The 15,405-nt window shown below is 46.4% G+C and overlaps 2 protein-coding genes across 2 annotated transcripts; one reads left to right on the top strand and one right to left on the bottom strand.

The window, feature by feature from the left end:
* Positions 1–1,239: 1,239 nt before the first annotated feature.
* Positions 1,240–10,325, top strand: LOC115050778 (uncharacterized). The gene is made up of 18 exons (XM_029513841.1): positions 1,240–1,524; positions 2,913–2,999; positions 4,264–4,308; positions 4,383–4,433; positions 4,897–4,974; positions 5,129–5,164; positions 5,299–5,424; positions 5,552–5,722; positions 5,897–5,989; positions 6,098–6,190; positions 6,437–6,529; positions 6,613–6,727; positions 7,096–8,502; positions 9,388–9,455; positions 9,543–9,654; positions 9,737–9,782; positions 9,942–10,077; positions 10,215–10,325. Exons 1-18 carry the CDS (start codon positions 1,435–1,437, stop codon positions 10,323–10,325), a joined length of 2,958 nt encoding a protein of 985 aa, XP_029369701.1. The 5' UTR covers positions 1,240–1,434.
* Positions 10,326–13,066: 2,741 nt separating this feature from the next.
* On the bottom strand, positions 13,067–14,833 carry LOC115055627 (tetraspanin-7-like). Its single transcript, XM_029521572.1, has 7 exons — positions 14,753–14,833; positions 14,216–14,404; positions 14,060–14,134; positions 13,847–13,942; positions 13,489–13,644; positions 13,269–13,352; positions 13,067–13,135 (listed from the first exon to the last, which is right to left on the bottom strand). The coding sequence occupies exons 1-7, from the start codon at positions 14,831–14,833 to the stop codon at positions 13,067–13,069; spliced, it is 750 nt and encodes a 249-aa protein (XP_029377432.1).
* Between the last annotated feature and the right edge of the window lie 572 nt (positions 14,834–15,405).

Raw genomic sequence — 15,405 nt, 5'->3', positions numbered from 1 at the left:
AACTTAAATGAAAAATCCAGCAAAGTTAATGATCAGCTGTTCATCTAATTTTATTGTTTTATTTTATTGTTTGCTAGAATCCATGAGTTTTATCTGTCTAGAGTCAATCATTAAAACAGTAAAAATGACCCAGTGAGGGGAAAAAAAAAAAAAAAACAAAAAAAAAAACACGAAACTGATATCAATGGAAAAAAATACTTTAGTAAAAAGAGAAGACTAGTTTCTCTAATTTCCTGATTATAGAGAGTAAATTCTACAGCGCTGATGAGACCATATGGTGTTTTGATCAATAAACGGGAAGGTCAGCTGTGCGATGTCTCATTTTTTCTTTTTTGTGTTCTCATGCTCACAAAAATCTGAATCAGATTTAAAAAAAAATATATATACAAATTCAAATATTTCGTCTGGATGTAACATTTGTTTAGAATTGGACAAAATATATTTAGTTTCGTGGTTAAACTCACAGGTTGGATCTTTATTGAAACATCTGTCACTGACTACCTCAGATATTTACTTTATATCACCCACATGGCTCTTTTGACTCGCAATAAACTCCGGCCTGAGTGACAGCAAACTTCACTGATTTGAACTCGGGCTCACCCGCTCAGGTGTGACGTCTACGGTGACGTCACGTGTCCTGGTTCTGACCGGCTCTGGTCTTTGTAAGTTCAGATTTTAGAGCTGTTTCTTCCAACAGGATGAACGTTGAATTTGGACCGATCTGAACTGTTAATTGACTTGGAAAGTACTAACCCTAACGTTATTTCCGGTCTGGCGGAAGTAAATTTCTGTCACAAGAAACAGAACAACCGAAAGAAATAAAAAATATTGTTTTGGTCAGTGTTTTCCCTCGAACGTTATTCACTGAAGTCTCCAAAGTTTCATTCTAACACGAAGGAGGGTTTCATTATGAGAGCTGAAGCTTTTATATGCGAAGGAGGAAGAGAAACCCTTCTTTTATTTTGAAAAGCATGATTTCCTGTGTTGTCCTGCACTGACACTGCGGTTTCCTGCGGTGATGCGTTCAAGACCCGGCGCCAACCTGCGTTCACCTGATGCCGGCTTGTGTGTACTTCAGGGACCTGCGGACAAGCACAGATTAGCAGGTTCAGCGACTGGTTCCGGTCCATCGGACTGCGTCAAACCCCCAGGGCTCCTCTCAGTCCCAGTCCGGGACCTGGAGCGGACCTTTGTGGGTAAATACGGGAGCAATGTGGACTTCAGGGTGTAGGATCGAGAGAAGGTGACCGCCAGGGATTAACAGACAAACCTCAAACCGGATGATGGAGAGTTGAGGTCCGGACAGAATCCAGAATCGAAGCTGACTGTTCCGAGTGACGGGCAGGTCTAAGCTCCTGGTCCCGTTTCTCCGTGTTTGGACCTAGGGTTCAGGATTAGACTGAGCCGGATCAGACCGGCTGACTATCTGCTGACATGGGGACTCACGGTCCAGGCAGGAGGCGGATCCCGACCCGGGACCGGCTGAGCGCGGAGGATGATGCTCTGAGCCAGATCGCGCGGGAGGTGAGGCCGCTGATCGATCCTGTTACAGATGATTATTGACATTATTGATACCGATTCGGTTCAGTGACGCTCACTGACGTCAGAACGAAGGTCTGAATGTTCAGTCTGTCATTTTGTTATGGGGGGGGGGGGGGGCGCGCTCCTCTGCACCAGTCGGTGTGGTCTTGTGACGTCCTGATGACGCTGCAGGGATTCAAACCTGTGACAGTCCCACATGTTCATCCTGGGATCAGATAAGAACTAAACCTGGACTGATGCTGACTCACCTGAAGTTTTAGGGTTCCTGTTTATTAAAAAATAAAAAATTATTTCTTTAGATGGGAAGTAAGAAACCTTAGTTTTTATTGTTCAATGTAGTGATGATCAATTATCTCCAAAGGTTCCAGGTGGATTCAGGCATGATGAATCCTCATGTAACCTTCAAGGAAACTAGCTCACAGAGGCTTCAATTAAAGAGGCCACAATAGTCTGTGTTCTTGCCTGTGTTCTCTTTAGTTTTAGTTTTTGTAAATGAAATGGCATGTGTTTGACCCACACTGAGTCCTACTATGGCTGGAAGACCAAATACTAACTGCTCAGCCACTGGGAGTATACCAAGTATTTTAAGGAAATAGAAACCCGGCACACTTCAAATAAAACACCACATTAATAACTATGTGCAACCACAAACTATATCACCATCTAATGTGAACTCGTAGCATCCAACCATACCAGTGAACGGAAGACCCTACCAGCCCGGATACAGAATGTTAAAACTCTAAAACTAAACAATCCAAATCCTGCACTAAACAATAAAAACAGTTAAATCAATATGACTAAAACATACAACACTAAATAAACAAAGCACTGGTAGGACACGTGAGGTTTAAATGCAGCATGTTTTACATACCTCTGTGCTGCAGTAAACAGTCAGGTTTTCGGTCCTAAAACAAGTTACTGTAGACCCACATTTAAAATCATTAAACACAAATCCCTCCAGGTGCACGCACCCCTCCAGTACACTAACAATTAAAATGCTAACATGATTGTAAAACAATGCTAAAAACCCCAAAAAGTCCATCTTACCAGAGAAAAGGGAATCAACAGTCACAGCCACGTGGAGCTCACACAAAGGATTTGGAGAGAGTGAACCCTGTAGTCGCACCTGCTGCTGATCGGCTCCGCCTTCAGTTCCCGTCTCCTCTGATTGGTCTCTAGCCTCTGTAGAGTCCCAGTGACCTACTGCTACACTCAGATTGTCTGTTGATGATGTCACTGATCAGAACCTGATCTTCTGATCGCTTTGTATTGATGACTGATAGCTTCTCTTTCCCCCCCAGCTCTCAGGTTAGAAAGTGATCCTGCTTGATTATTGGTGATGATCAATAACATTCTGATCCGTGTGTCAGGCAGAGGCCAGGCTGGCGGCGAAGCGAGCAGCGAGAGCTGAAGCCCGAGAGATCAGGATGAAGGAGCTGGAGAGGCAGCAGAAGGAGGTCAGCAGGATTTTATTCTGAAATTTAGCCGCACCACAGCTCCAGTCTCCAAGGCTGTAGTGCCAGCTGTTGTCATAGCAACAGATCCTGTATCCCACCTAAGGAGGTGTGGTTTCCTGGAGGGATCCAATCAGGACCAAAATTCATCGCAGCAAGGTCAATGTCACTTTCGGATGATGTCCCTTCAGAATAAAGGTCCAGAGAAACAGGCTACTTAATTTTGATGTTTTAGGTTTCATTCAGTGACATCATGATGACATCACTGAGAAAGTCAGACTGCATTGGGGGACTTGCAGTGAAACTGAGATTTTCATCAGTTGATGATGGGGTCATGTGACATGTTGAGGAGGAGTCACAGGACCTTCAACCAGCAAACAGTGTTCAGGGTTGAGCTGACCTGAGTGAGGGGTCAAAGGTCAGGGTGTGAGGCAACAACGAGTGTGAAGCTTTAATCATCATCAGTCAGTCGGCAGCTGATCAGTCAGGAACATCTGATCCTTCAGCCCAGTCTGGTGAGTTCACATTTATAACTGCTGGAAACTGGACCTGGACCAGGTCTGACACATGGAGGACTTCAGTCTGATCAGGATCAGGACCTCTCAGTTTGATTCATGACTTTTTTTGTTAAACTCTGTTTGTTGCTGATGTAAACAGGAAGTGGTTCAGTGTTTCACAGTAAAAGAGGAGCTGTGATGTCACATGTGTTGATATAATGGAATGAGCTCATTCATATAAAGATTGGCTGACCAGCGTTTTGGGAACCCCTGTAAATTGTAGCATCTCCTTGATGACTTTTGATGTTTTCACCTTTGACCTCTGACATCCTGCTCCTAACTTCCTCTCTCCTCATTTCTTCTACTGCCTCATATAGCTGTTCTACTGCCACAAGGTACGACTACCTCCTCCATTCCACCTTAAAACTGTCTGACTTCCTGTTTGTTCTTCTCTCGTTTTAACATGTCCCCTCTGCCCCCCCACAGAAGTATTATGGTCTGGATAATAAGTGGGGTCACATTGAGCAATGGATGGTAGGCCTCCTGTCTCCCTGTTAATGACATCATCAGTGTGATGTCTTTGTTTCTATAAATAGATCAGCAGGATGTTTGTGTCGTCTTGTGTGTCACCAATGTGTGTTTGCTCTGCATGAGGCCAGACAGACTCACACGGAACTCTTCTGTGTGAAAGTTTGTTTGTTGGTGCCTGTTTGTCACTCTCCTCCTTCTCCACCTCTTTTAACTTCCTGTTTCCTTCTTCCTGTCTGCAGGAGGACAGTGAGCGATATTCTCGGCCTTCACGAAGACTCACCTCGGTGTGTATCAGTCCCCCCCCCTTGTCTGACATCTGGAGCTGGTCCTGGTAGTCACCTTTGCTGCTGTGTTTCAGGTGTCTGACGACGAGGAGAAGATGTCTGTGGGCAGCAGAGGAAGCCTCAGGGTGAGTCACTTCACAACTTGGACCTGGTCTTTTCCGACCTCTGACCTCCTTGGCCGTCCAGGGGGCAAAGGTCCCTTCACTTAGATCAGAAATAACTTGGTCCAGTTGCCTTGCCAATCAAATAAAGAATGATCAAATCAAGGGAGATCAGAAGTCAAAGGTCAGAGGTCATCAGATTGCACCTGATCAATTATCAGAAAGAGCTGTGATTGTTTTTCTGGCTGCTGAGTCAGCAGTTGCTGTGTCACTCTGTGGCATCACTTTCTTGGTCAATACGTGCAGCAGATGGAGCTGATCATAGGTATTGATCATGTTGTTTGTAAAAGTCCAAAGAGACTCACTCATCATTTCTCAATAAATTTCTGATTAATCAACTAATCAATTAATAGTTTCTGCTCCTGACTAACAGCACTTTGTTCCTTTCCTTCCTCTCCTTCCTTTCCTGTCCTTTCCTCCCCCCTAGCCATCTGACTACGGGGGTTTTATGGGCTCCAGCTCTCGGGCATCTTCCAGGGCCAGTTCAGCTCGAGCCAGTCCAGTGGTGAGCTCCTGTCTGTGGGGTTGTGTGTGTCTGCCTTCCAGTCATTACCGGCTGTTGTCCAACTGTCAATAAAGTTGATTTTAAGCCATTTAGATCTCTCAGCTAGCCTCCATGGTAACATAGCAGTAACTGGTAATGATTGTGTTTGTTTCAGGTGGAGGAGAGAACCGAGAGAGACTTCACTGACAAGGTGAGTGTCTTCACAGAGGTCAGAAGTGAGCAGGTGCTGATGATAAGGAGGAACCTATCACCAATCACACACATGGGGTGATCATGTGGTGAATCAGCTAAGTGTGATGAAGATAATGTTCCTCTTCCTCTCAGGGCCCGAGGGCGGCCTCCACGCTGTCGGCTGCCACACTGGCATCTCTGGGCGGAGCCTCCTCTCGTAGAGGAAGCTGTGACACCACATTCTCTGTGGAAACAGAGGCGTCAATCAGAGAAATTAAGGTGCTCATCAACAACAATCATGATAATTGTTATTAATGGATGATATAATATTCAGCAATCAATGACAGCCACAGGACGTCCCAGTCATGGGATGTAGTTATTAATCAGGAATTGATGATGGGTACAGGACAGCCTGGCGGAGGCGGAGGAACGGTATCGTAGAGCAATGCTCTCAAACGCTCAGCTACACAACGAGAAGGCAGCGCTGATGTACCAAGTGGACGCTCTGAAGGAGGAGCTTGGCGACATGGAGGAAGAACTTTGGGAGGCACGACGACACTGTGACGATGCCGCAAAGGTCAGAGTTCAAACATGGGCATTGCATTCGGTTAATACCCGTAGGTCAGGGGTCACAGGTTAGACAGCAAAAGGTCACAGGTCAGGGGGACAGACCTCATTAACAATTAAAAAAAAAAAAAAAATCAGTTACTTGACCAAATGATTTGACCTCTGTCTGTGTCTGTGTGTTCAGGAGCTGCAAAGTGAGCATCAGTCTCACCTTGTTCTTCAATTCCAATTTCAAGAGATGAAGGAAACTCTGAGTCAGACGGAGGAGCTGCTGAAGGTCAAACACACAACACACACACGCGGTCAGGTCTGGTCATGTGACCTGGCCAGTGTGTCTGTTTTAACCGCTGGTTATCCTGCTGTGTGCTGACTGGCTGTTGAACAGGAAGTGGCGGAGCTGCGGCTGAGGAGCAGCAGTTACAGACAGGAAGTCAGTGACCTACAGGAGGCGCTGCAGTGGAAGGAGAAGAAGATCCTGGTACGTCATCGCCGCTGCAACGTTTCACCTGTTTGACCAAACTATTTAAACGTACCTATTTCATCTGGAGGCGGGCTTAACACAGCACATTGTCACATTAATTTTATTAAAAAGAGGATGAAACAGAAGCCTCCAGGTACCATGGAGATCAAACAATGAATCAATCAAATCATGAATTACTACCCATGAGAAGTGATGCTCTGTGATGTCACCAAATGTCTGTTCTTCCTTCCTTGTGTCCTTGAGGCCTTGGAGCGCCAGAGAGAAATGTCCGACAGAGTTCAGGTGGAACGAGACCGACTGATGGACGAGGTCATCAATCTCCGAGAGATGCTACAAGTACTGAGACAAATACCTGCAATGACATCATCACCATTGTCATCAACATCACTATGACTGATTATAAGTTTTGTGTCCAACAGAAACACGGCGTAGTTACCTCATCTGAATTCTCCACCAATGGGGAGGAGGGATGGGGCAACAATGACTCCCGATTGGTTGTAGAGTCTGGTCAGGGCAGCAGAGAGAGCGTGCTGGGTAAGAACCAATCAAACCTATTGATCATTATCATTTACATCACTGACGATTGATTGCTCAGACTTTTCTCTTTAACTGATGATTCACTGATGATTGTTGATTGATATTTATTAGTTCATTAGTAATTCCTGATTTATTTATTGTTGATTGATTATTGGCAATTTACATTCATTTTTAATTGATTAGTGATCAGTGATTGATTGAGTGATCATTGATTAACATTTCTCTGTCTGAATATGTCACCTCCTGAGGGTCTTCAGGGGACAGAGACTCTCAGACACGAAGAGTCTCTGTCCCTCTCTCTGTCTCTGGTCTCTCTCTCTGCCCCCCCCAGCTGGTCCTCCAATGTCTTATTCGTGGTCTTTCAGGGACAGTTGGCCATCACTCAGCAGTGGAGGGGGTCATACTCCGGCAGGGCCAGCTAAAGTCCAGAATCAAGAACAGGAAACCACAACAATACCGGGGGGGACAGGAAGCGACCCAGAGGATCAGGCAAGACTTGGATCAGCTGGAGACCAGACTGACCCCCCCAGGGTGTGTGGAGACCCCATTTCTGACAGGCCACACCACTGAATACTCATTGGGGGCGGAGTTCAGGGCTGGCATACCCGCTGGAGGCAGAGTCTCAATCCCACAGTCACGCCGGCTGGGATGTCAGGATGTGGCTCCTGTTCTCAGACCTCTGGCTGAAAAGGTCCTCAAGTCCAGACTCGCACCCCCCCAGCCCATAAATGACATGATCCTGGAAAACATGGCTACCACCAGGCTGACCTCCCTGAATTCCTTTGAAAGAGTGTCCACTGCTCATCAAGATTTCCACCATCAGCAGAGGATCGGCAGAGAGTGTCCAGCTGTTGGACGAGGAGAGCAGGGACTGGCTGAGACTGGTGATGAAGACTGCAGTAGAAAGATCACTGTCCCTGAGGATGAGGAGGACACCGCCGGTGGATGGGAGACTGATGAAAATGAAGGCAAAGTCAAAGAACCAGCTACAGGTGCCGCTGTTTCCTCGGGAAGTCCGAAAGAAGAAGACCATTACGTGGTGTCCACAGCCATGTCCGTCCACAGTGAGCTGCTAACGGACCGGACCATCCTCAGAGACCAGGTTGTTGTGGCCAGGATCATTCAGGAAATCCCAGAATTCCTGAATCAGTGGATTTGGGATTTGAAGGAGTTATTGACAAAGGCAGCAGGAAGCCAAATGGCGGCTGAGGACATTGAGGGAAGATGCTCTGCGGCGGGACGAGGTTCCTTGGGGACCGGTGATCCAGCTCAGTGTGAGGACCATTTGGATCAGACAGGAAATACACGGCACTCTGAGCAGGAAGTTGTTGAGTCCTCGCCACTAAAAAAGTCTGAACTGAGGCCGGAGCTGCAAACAGGAAGTGAGTCAGACAGTTTTGTCTTTGTTGAGTCCTACTTTGCAGAACCAGAGACAGAAGACAGGAGGGTGGGGCTCAGTGACACCACCAATGACACCACCGAAGTCAACAGTCAAACCAGTGCGCAGAGACAGCTGCTCTGTCGAGGTCCAATCCACTTCATTGGTCCTCTCAAAGACACGAAGGAAGCACAATTGAAACGCCACCGAGCAACGTCCCTGGTCCTCCCGCCTCACCACAGGTCAAAGGTCAGGCGCCTGATAGAGATGACTGCAGAGGAGCTGAGAATGATGGCGGTCCCTGAGCTGACTTTGATCCAACTGCAGGAGGGGAGATGGACTGAAACATCACCGGGATTGAACATGGAACACATGGCAGAAGAAATTGATAGCTGTGAAGAGGTTGACGAAAACACAGACACGTCGTCCTGACTGCAAGCAGAGCAACGCATCTGAAAGGACTCGGTTTGGACAGGAAGTACACGATCAGGAGGGACTGCAGGGTCTCATAGTCCACTGGACCAGCGGGTCATAAGAATGATACTAATTAACTGCTGATTAATGATGGATGATGATTGTTCATGATGATGATGAAAAAGATGAAGATAATTAATGAAGATAATGATGATGATCGTTGTTCATGATGATGAAAATGATGAAGATAATGAAGATGGATGATGAAGATGATTGTTGTTCATGATGATGATGAAAATCATGAAGATGATGAAGGAGTTTGGGTTTTTCATGATAATGATGAGCATAATTAATGATGTGATGATGATGAAGGTGATAATGATGAAGATGATTGTTGTTCATGATGATGAAAATGATGAAGATAATGAAGATGGATGATGAAGATAAGGATGATTGTTCATGATGATGATGATGAAAATCATGAAGCTGATGAATAAACAGCTGAGGCATCTTGTGGTTGTTTCCTGTTTTATTATTTATAGTATGATTGAGTGGTAATTGATATTGAATTGGTTATTTACCTGCTGATGTCTTGATAAACATTGTTTATTTACAGATTTACTGATTGATTGATAATTGGCTGGTTGATTGTTATTATTATTATTATATGATTATTATAGGTTGATTATTGAATGATTGAGCGGGCGTTTTTTAGTTGATGCATTTGTATTGATTGATTAATTGACGGCAGCTCCAGGTCATCAGATCCAGACTTAGTTCCTTTCTGGATTTCTTGTTCCCTGTGGACCTTCAGGACCCAAGTCCTGATCCTGGTCTTGATTGCGTTCCTGTGGGTCTGATACAGGTGGTCTTTGTGTTTCAGAGCTGCGTCTGAAGAAGGTCTTTGAAGAGAGAGAAAGTCTTGAAGACCAGGTGAGACCAGGACCTCTGACTTTTTGCAGACCTGAACCTGAACTGGTCACTCAGAGTCCCACTCTCTGTTACCTATCTGTCCTCCAGGTGAGACTGCTCAGGTCTCAGCTGGACCAGCAACTCAAGACGAGGACAGCCCAGAACCCAGAGGAGGACGGTCTGGAGAACGGAACTGACTCCCTTGTCCTGGACCTGCAGAGTCAGTCCTCTGTAATCTCTGATCGGGGCACATCTTCATCATCCTTGTCCTCCTCCTGTCTGACCTCTGTGTTTGTCCTCAGCAGACTCCAACCGGCAGATCAGCGACCTCAAGTTCAAACTGGTGAAGTCTGAACAGGAAGTCGTGACTTTGGAACAAAACGTAGGTGGCGACTCCTGCTAATGGCGAGTCATGTGACCTGCATCTAATGGTGATGATGATCAGGGTCATGTGACATCATGGGCTGAACAGAGATATTTTTGACTAACTCTGACTCCTCCCACCAGGTCAGACTCTGACTTTGACTCCTCCCACCAGGTGGTCCGTCTGGAAGGTCAGGTGACTCGCTACAAGTTGGCATTGGAAGGTGCAGAGAAGATAGAGGACGAGCTGAAGGTGGAGAAGAGGAGGCTGCAGAGGGAGGTGAGTCTCAGTGACAGTGTTCATTTTCAACTGTTTTAAAGTTAAAGTTTTAATTGATTTGAAACCTTTCATTTATTATTTATTGACCTCATATTTTCTTTGCCTCCCTATCTGTCCCTCTCTGTGTCTGTGCGTAGCTGCGCTCGGCTCTGGACCGGGTCCAGGAGTTGTGTGTCAGTAACAACCATCTGTCGAAGCGTCTGGAGAAGATGAAGGCCAATCGCAACGCCCTGCTAGCTCAGCAGTGACAGTGCATCCTGGTGACGGAGTGTTGATTTCATGTGCATGCATCACCAGGCAGGTGGAGTTAAGTGAGGCTAAGTCTCCTTCTCCAACGTCTCCACCTGAATGTCAATATTTCCATGCTGTTGACTGAAGGTAAATCCCACAGGGGGCTTCCCTTTACTTGCCAGCAAAGGAAAAGATTGAAGGAGTAAGGAGGGAGAAAAGGGGGCGGTTAGGAGGAGAGAGTGACTCCTGAACACCTCATTAAACCTGTAAAACTATTCATTTTAACATCAACACAAACCAATGTGTCAGTGACATTGTCAACCAGCAGCTTGAGGCTACGCCCACTGGACAGGAGAGGAGGGCCAAGCAGAGGAGAAGTCAGCATCACTTCCTGAAACTGTTGGACAGCCACACCCAGTCAGCACTGTTGTGTGATGTTGCTGGATTTGTTAGCTGCCTGAGTGGTTGCCGTGGTAACAACAGTGGGCGGGGCGGCCCCTTTAGTCCATATCATTCTGGGGACTGTTGATTGTTGTTGTTGTTGTTGACTATAGTAAACTCACAAACGCATACAGTTTGTTTCATGGTGATGATGAAAACTCACCACAACCTCAGATCAATAATCAGTAAAAATAGATTGATCATTGGTCCAAACCACTGCTGCTCTCCGGTCCAACAAACAGGAAGTGCCATTTTACTTGGGGGGCGGAGCTTCCCTTCCTCACTGGTGTGAATTAAAATGGTGACAAATGTGGTCGATGTGGGAGGAGCTTCTGTGTGGCGGTTTTCAAATCGTGACGTGGGCAAAGAGCCAACTGACAGAGTCACTTCCTGTCATAGACCTACTGATGTCAAGATGCAGCTGCCAATCACTTCATTTAAGATGACTGAGAGGCAATGAGCTGATCAACCTGAAATCAGCTGACACTCACTACATTTGCATGACACAAAAAAACTAATTATTACGTTAGTCCAACCAAAGCTGAACTTTTCAAGTACATGTAAACACGTTAGCTCGACTGAAGTTGAGTTTATAATTGTCGGACTAACATACCCAGACAATGCTGCTGCATGTATGCGGACAGTAGGACTGACGCAGGAGGAGGTGATCAGCGCATGTGCCAAAGTTTTGCGTTAAGATATGACCCGGACGTAGGAGGTCAGACACAAGAAGCTGGCCAACTGCTAACGCGCCAAACACGGGAAAGTCTCCAGCAAAAGCTTGTGTTTGGATGGATGCAGAGCCTAACTTTCTAGCTCACCGGTATTTTTTTCTTCCCACCTCTGGTGTGGTCTGTGACGTCATTGGCCAATCGGTAGCCCATTACCCACAAGCAAAGGGTGCATGATTTCAACAGATAAATCGATTTCACTCCTGTGTATGTGTACTGGGACAAGGACAGAAGTCAGATCAGATGGCTCTATCGCCCTATAACCATAGCTCCACTTATCTGTGCATGTAAACGTGTTGACTGACTATAAATTTGTCAGCGTCGTTGTGTTTGTTGTGTTTCTCACACACACTGGAAGGGAAGCAGTGTTAGCTTTTAGCTCTGCTGCCGCTCACACTCTTAAAAAATTGAAAATTACTGCAGCTACGAGAACACACAACGATAACAGTAACTCACATCTTTCTCCAGGAGCACAGCCGTCTCCTCAGCTCGTCCAGAGATCAGCCGAGGGGGTTAGGGTTAGGGTTAGGGTTAGGGTTAGAGGGGGTCAGAGGTCACAACACTCAAAGAAACCCTAAACCTAACCCTTAAAAAGCGTGCCATAAAATAAAATAATACAAATACACAAATAAATGGATGTGGGTGAAATTACATTTAAAAAAGTAATTAATGAAAACATCAGTTAGACGTGACTTGAAAATGTCCCTCCTCCTCCCTTTTATTGAAGTCTATGGGAAAAAGTCTCTAGTTTGCAGAGGAGGAAGAGGGACAGAGACTGTAAATTAATCAGGAAAATGTTTACTGTCTTCAATACAACATGATGTTCATTTTTTAAATGAAGCTCCATTTAGAGGGAAACGGCGCAGGAAGGTGGGAAGTGGTTAGGGGGCGGAGCTACTGAGTGACCGACAGATTGTCAGCTGATATGTGACATCCTCAGAGACAAATGAAATCATGTCAATGAATTAAACTGATTTGTGACGACGGCATTTTGTGAAGATTGCTCAGTAAAAACGATCAATCTCCTTCTTCTGCGGTGTCAGTACTTTAAAGGACCAGAGTTTTCCACATCAGCTCATCTCAGCTCAGCCAATCAGATGGCTTCTGTGACCCTGAGGACTGTAGAGGCAAACACCACCTCAAAAGGAGACAAACTGAGGACATAGGGACACACACTGAGGACAGTGTTATTGTTATTGTTGTTGTTGTCGGTTTTAATGAAGGAGTGAAGTAATGGTTTTGTTTTCAGGGTTTATTTGTTTGACGTCACACAGTATCATCACAGTTTGGACCTGTCCCCCTCTGGAGGACACAAACCTGAGACAACAAGCCAACACATAAATAAAAGACTCACAACTGTCGGCAAACAACGTTCATTTCATCCTTCACTGCTTCACCTGAACAAACACTAAAACAAACACACAACCCATAAGCTTCAAAAGAGTCTGGGTGTCCTCTGGTCTCCATGATGACACACATCCTGACCTTTAATCTGTGAAGGAAAACCAACAAAGAAGTCGGTGTCTGTCTCTGTGTTACCTGTGTGTGTCTCTCTCTGTCTCTCTTGTGTGTCATTGTGTTACCTGTCACACCATCTCGTACTGGTTGTTGTTGATGAATCTGGACAGACAGCAGGCCAAACTCATCCCAACGACCTGAACACAGAAGATACATCGTAAGACTATGCTGTGCCATCATCAGTGTGTGCTGCCCTGCAGTGAGGCTTCCTGTCTGGACTGACATTGTATCATCATGGATACAGCTTCCAGTGATGCCATGGCGCCGTACCTGGGAAAATGCGATGCCGAAGGTAACCCCGGCGATGACCCCCATGTTGATCTCTAAAAAGGAGGTGACAAGCTGGTAGCAGCCCTGAGGACCACAACAGCCAATCAGCACAGAGGAGGACTGAGGGCAGAGCTACCCACACAAGAAGTTAACCCTAACCCTCTGCCAAACAGACACACCACAGACTGTGTGTCTGTGTGTGTCCATGTGTGTCTCCTACCTGTTTGTAGACTTTGTGTGGAGCCATCGTTGTGTTCCTCAGGTCGTCTCCTCGACAGTCGGACAAACTAACACAACAGCTGACAGGAACACCTCCCAACGGGAAATACACACTACTGAACCAGCTGGTGTAGTTATACACACCGCAGCAGTGTAACTGTAACACACAGGAAGACTCACAACACAGACTGCTCGTGCTCTTTGTGTTGTTTTTGTCTTAAAATGACACAATCAGTCAAAAATGCAATGACATCATTGTTCAAATGATCCATCAATCAATGATCAGTACCGATCAATAGTGATCGGTAATGATGGCCCAAAGGTCACCTGAGGTCAGACACTACAGAAGTGACACTAACTCTTCGTTGGACGCCGTCCACCGCCAGACTGACATCACTCCGCCCATCATACCTCCGAACAGCATCACTGTACGAGGTCAGGAAGGTCCCTTTGATCTGAACACACACACACAGACAGAGAGAGAGACACACACACAAAGACACACAGAAACACACAGGGTCAGCTGTTAAAGTGTCACAAAGCATCCAGTTTGTGTGTTTTTGTGTTTTCACCTCATGGCGGAACACGAAGCCAGAGATCCCAGCGATGAGTTCAGTCATGAAGACCAGAGACAGGAAGGCTACGTACTGAGCAGGGGTCAGGGGTCAGAGGTCAGAGGTCACAGGTCACATGACATCACAAAGATAGGCAACAGAACAGAGACTGACCAGTTTGAGCATCCAGGAGCGCCCCCTACAGGTGGCAAAGCAGCCGAACAGCCCGAACACCATGATGGCTGCACCGGTGCCCATCAGGACGTAGGGACCGTCTGAGGGGCCGCCGGAGATCAGCAGCATGTAGGGGCCCAACACAAACCTCCACCACAGACCCACACACAGCAGCACCACACCTGTCACCTGGGAGGGGGCGGAGCCACAGCTTAGACAGCTTTGAAGGCTCCATTAGGGAGGAGTGTGTCTCTCTGTTTGTCACTTTGCTGTCAAAACTAATCAGAGTCATGTGCTGCTGAATCCCCAACACACAAACTGACAAACAGATGAGAAGAGGAGGAGGAGGGGTCAAGGCTCTGATCAGAACTCAGGATCAGGACCAGGATCATCTTGTAGAGTCTCTAAACCTTCATCATTGTCTTGATTGAAACTTTAATATCTATCTGTAAACCTTAAACTAAATACAGGAACTCGAACCTGAACCTGGACCTGCATCAGCAGTTTTATTCCAAAAATGAGAATAAATGGTCTCACCCAGAAGATGAAGGTGTAGAACAGCAGCAGTGTCTTCACACAGACGATCATTGGCCTGGTCTCCAACCTCCGATGAGACATGATCCAGTTCCAGCAGCAGGACCAGATCTAGGACTCAGTCTGTCTCTCCTCATGGAATCCTGCTGAAGTGACAGAGAAACACTGTCTGATGATGATGATGTTGACAAAGAGAAGGTGGAGCAGTGATCATAAATGCCAGCAGAGACAGCTCCTCCTCCATCTGACACACAGAGTAGTCTGAGTGGCGTGGCCTACACACATGGGGCGGAGCCTGAGAAGAGGGGGTGGTGTCTAATGTCAGCAAAAGCTGCCTGTGCACTAGCTGTTTCTTCATCGTTGTCGTCTTCTACCCCCCTAAGAGGAAGACTCTGGGTGCTCTTCATCATGTGTGTGGACGTGCAGGACGACACACGGTTGGTGGAAACACAAACATGTGACCTTCATACTTCACACTCCGACTATACAATCAACACTGAGGTGATGATGAAGGAGCTGCGTTGACACTTCAGTGTGAATGTGGCTCCGCCCTCCAGGCAGTTCTGGGCGGGGCCATAGTGAAGCTATGGCAATCAATAAAAACAGAAGAAGCTGCAGAGAAAAACTGTGGTTCATTTCACTGCTACGCTAATAAA

The sequence above is a fragment of the Echeneis naucrates genome, chromosome 2 (assembly GCF_900963305.1).
Source record: "Echeneis naucrates chromosome 2, fEcheNa1.1, whole genome shotgun sequence".
NCBI classification, from domain to species: domain Eukaryota; kingdom Metazoa; phylum Chordata; class Actinopteri; order Carangiformes; family Echeneidae; genus Echeneis; species Echeneis naucrates.
Note: the sequence above shows the minus strand (reverse complement) of the source record. Positions and strands in the feature narration are given on the sequence as shown.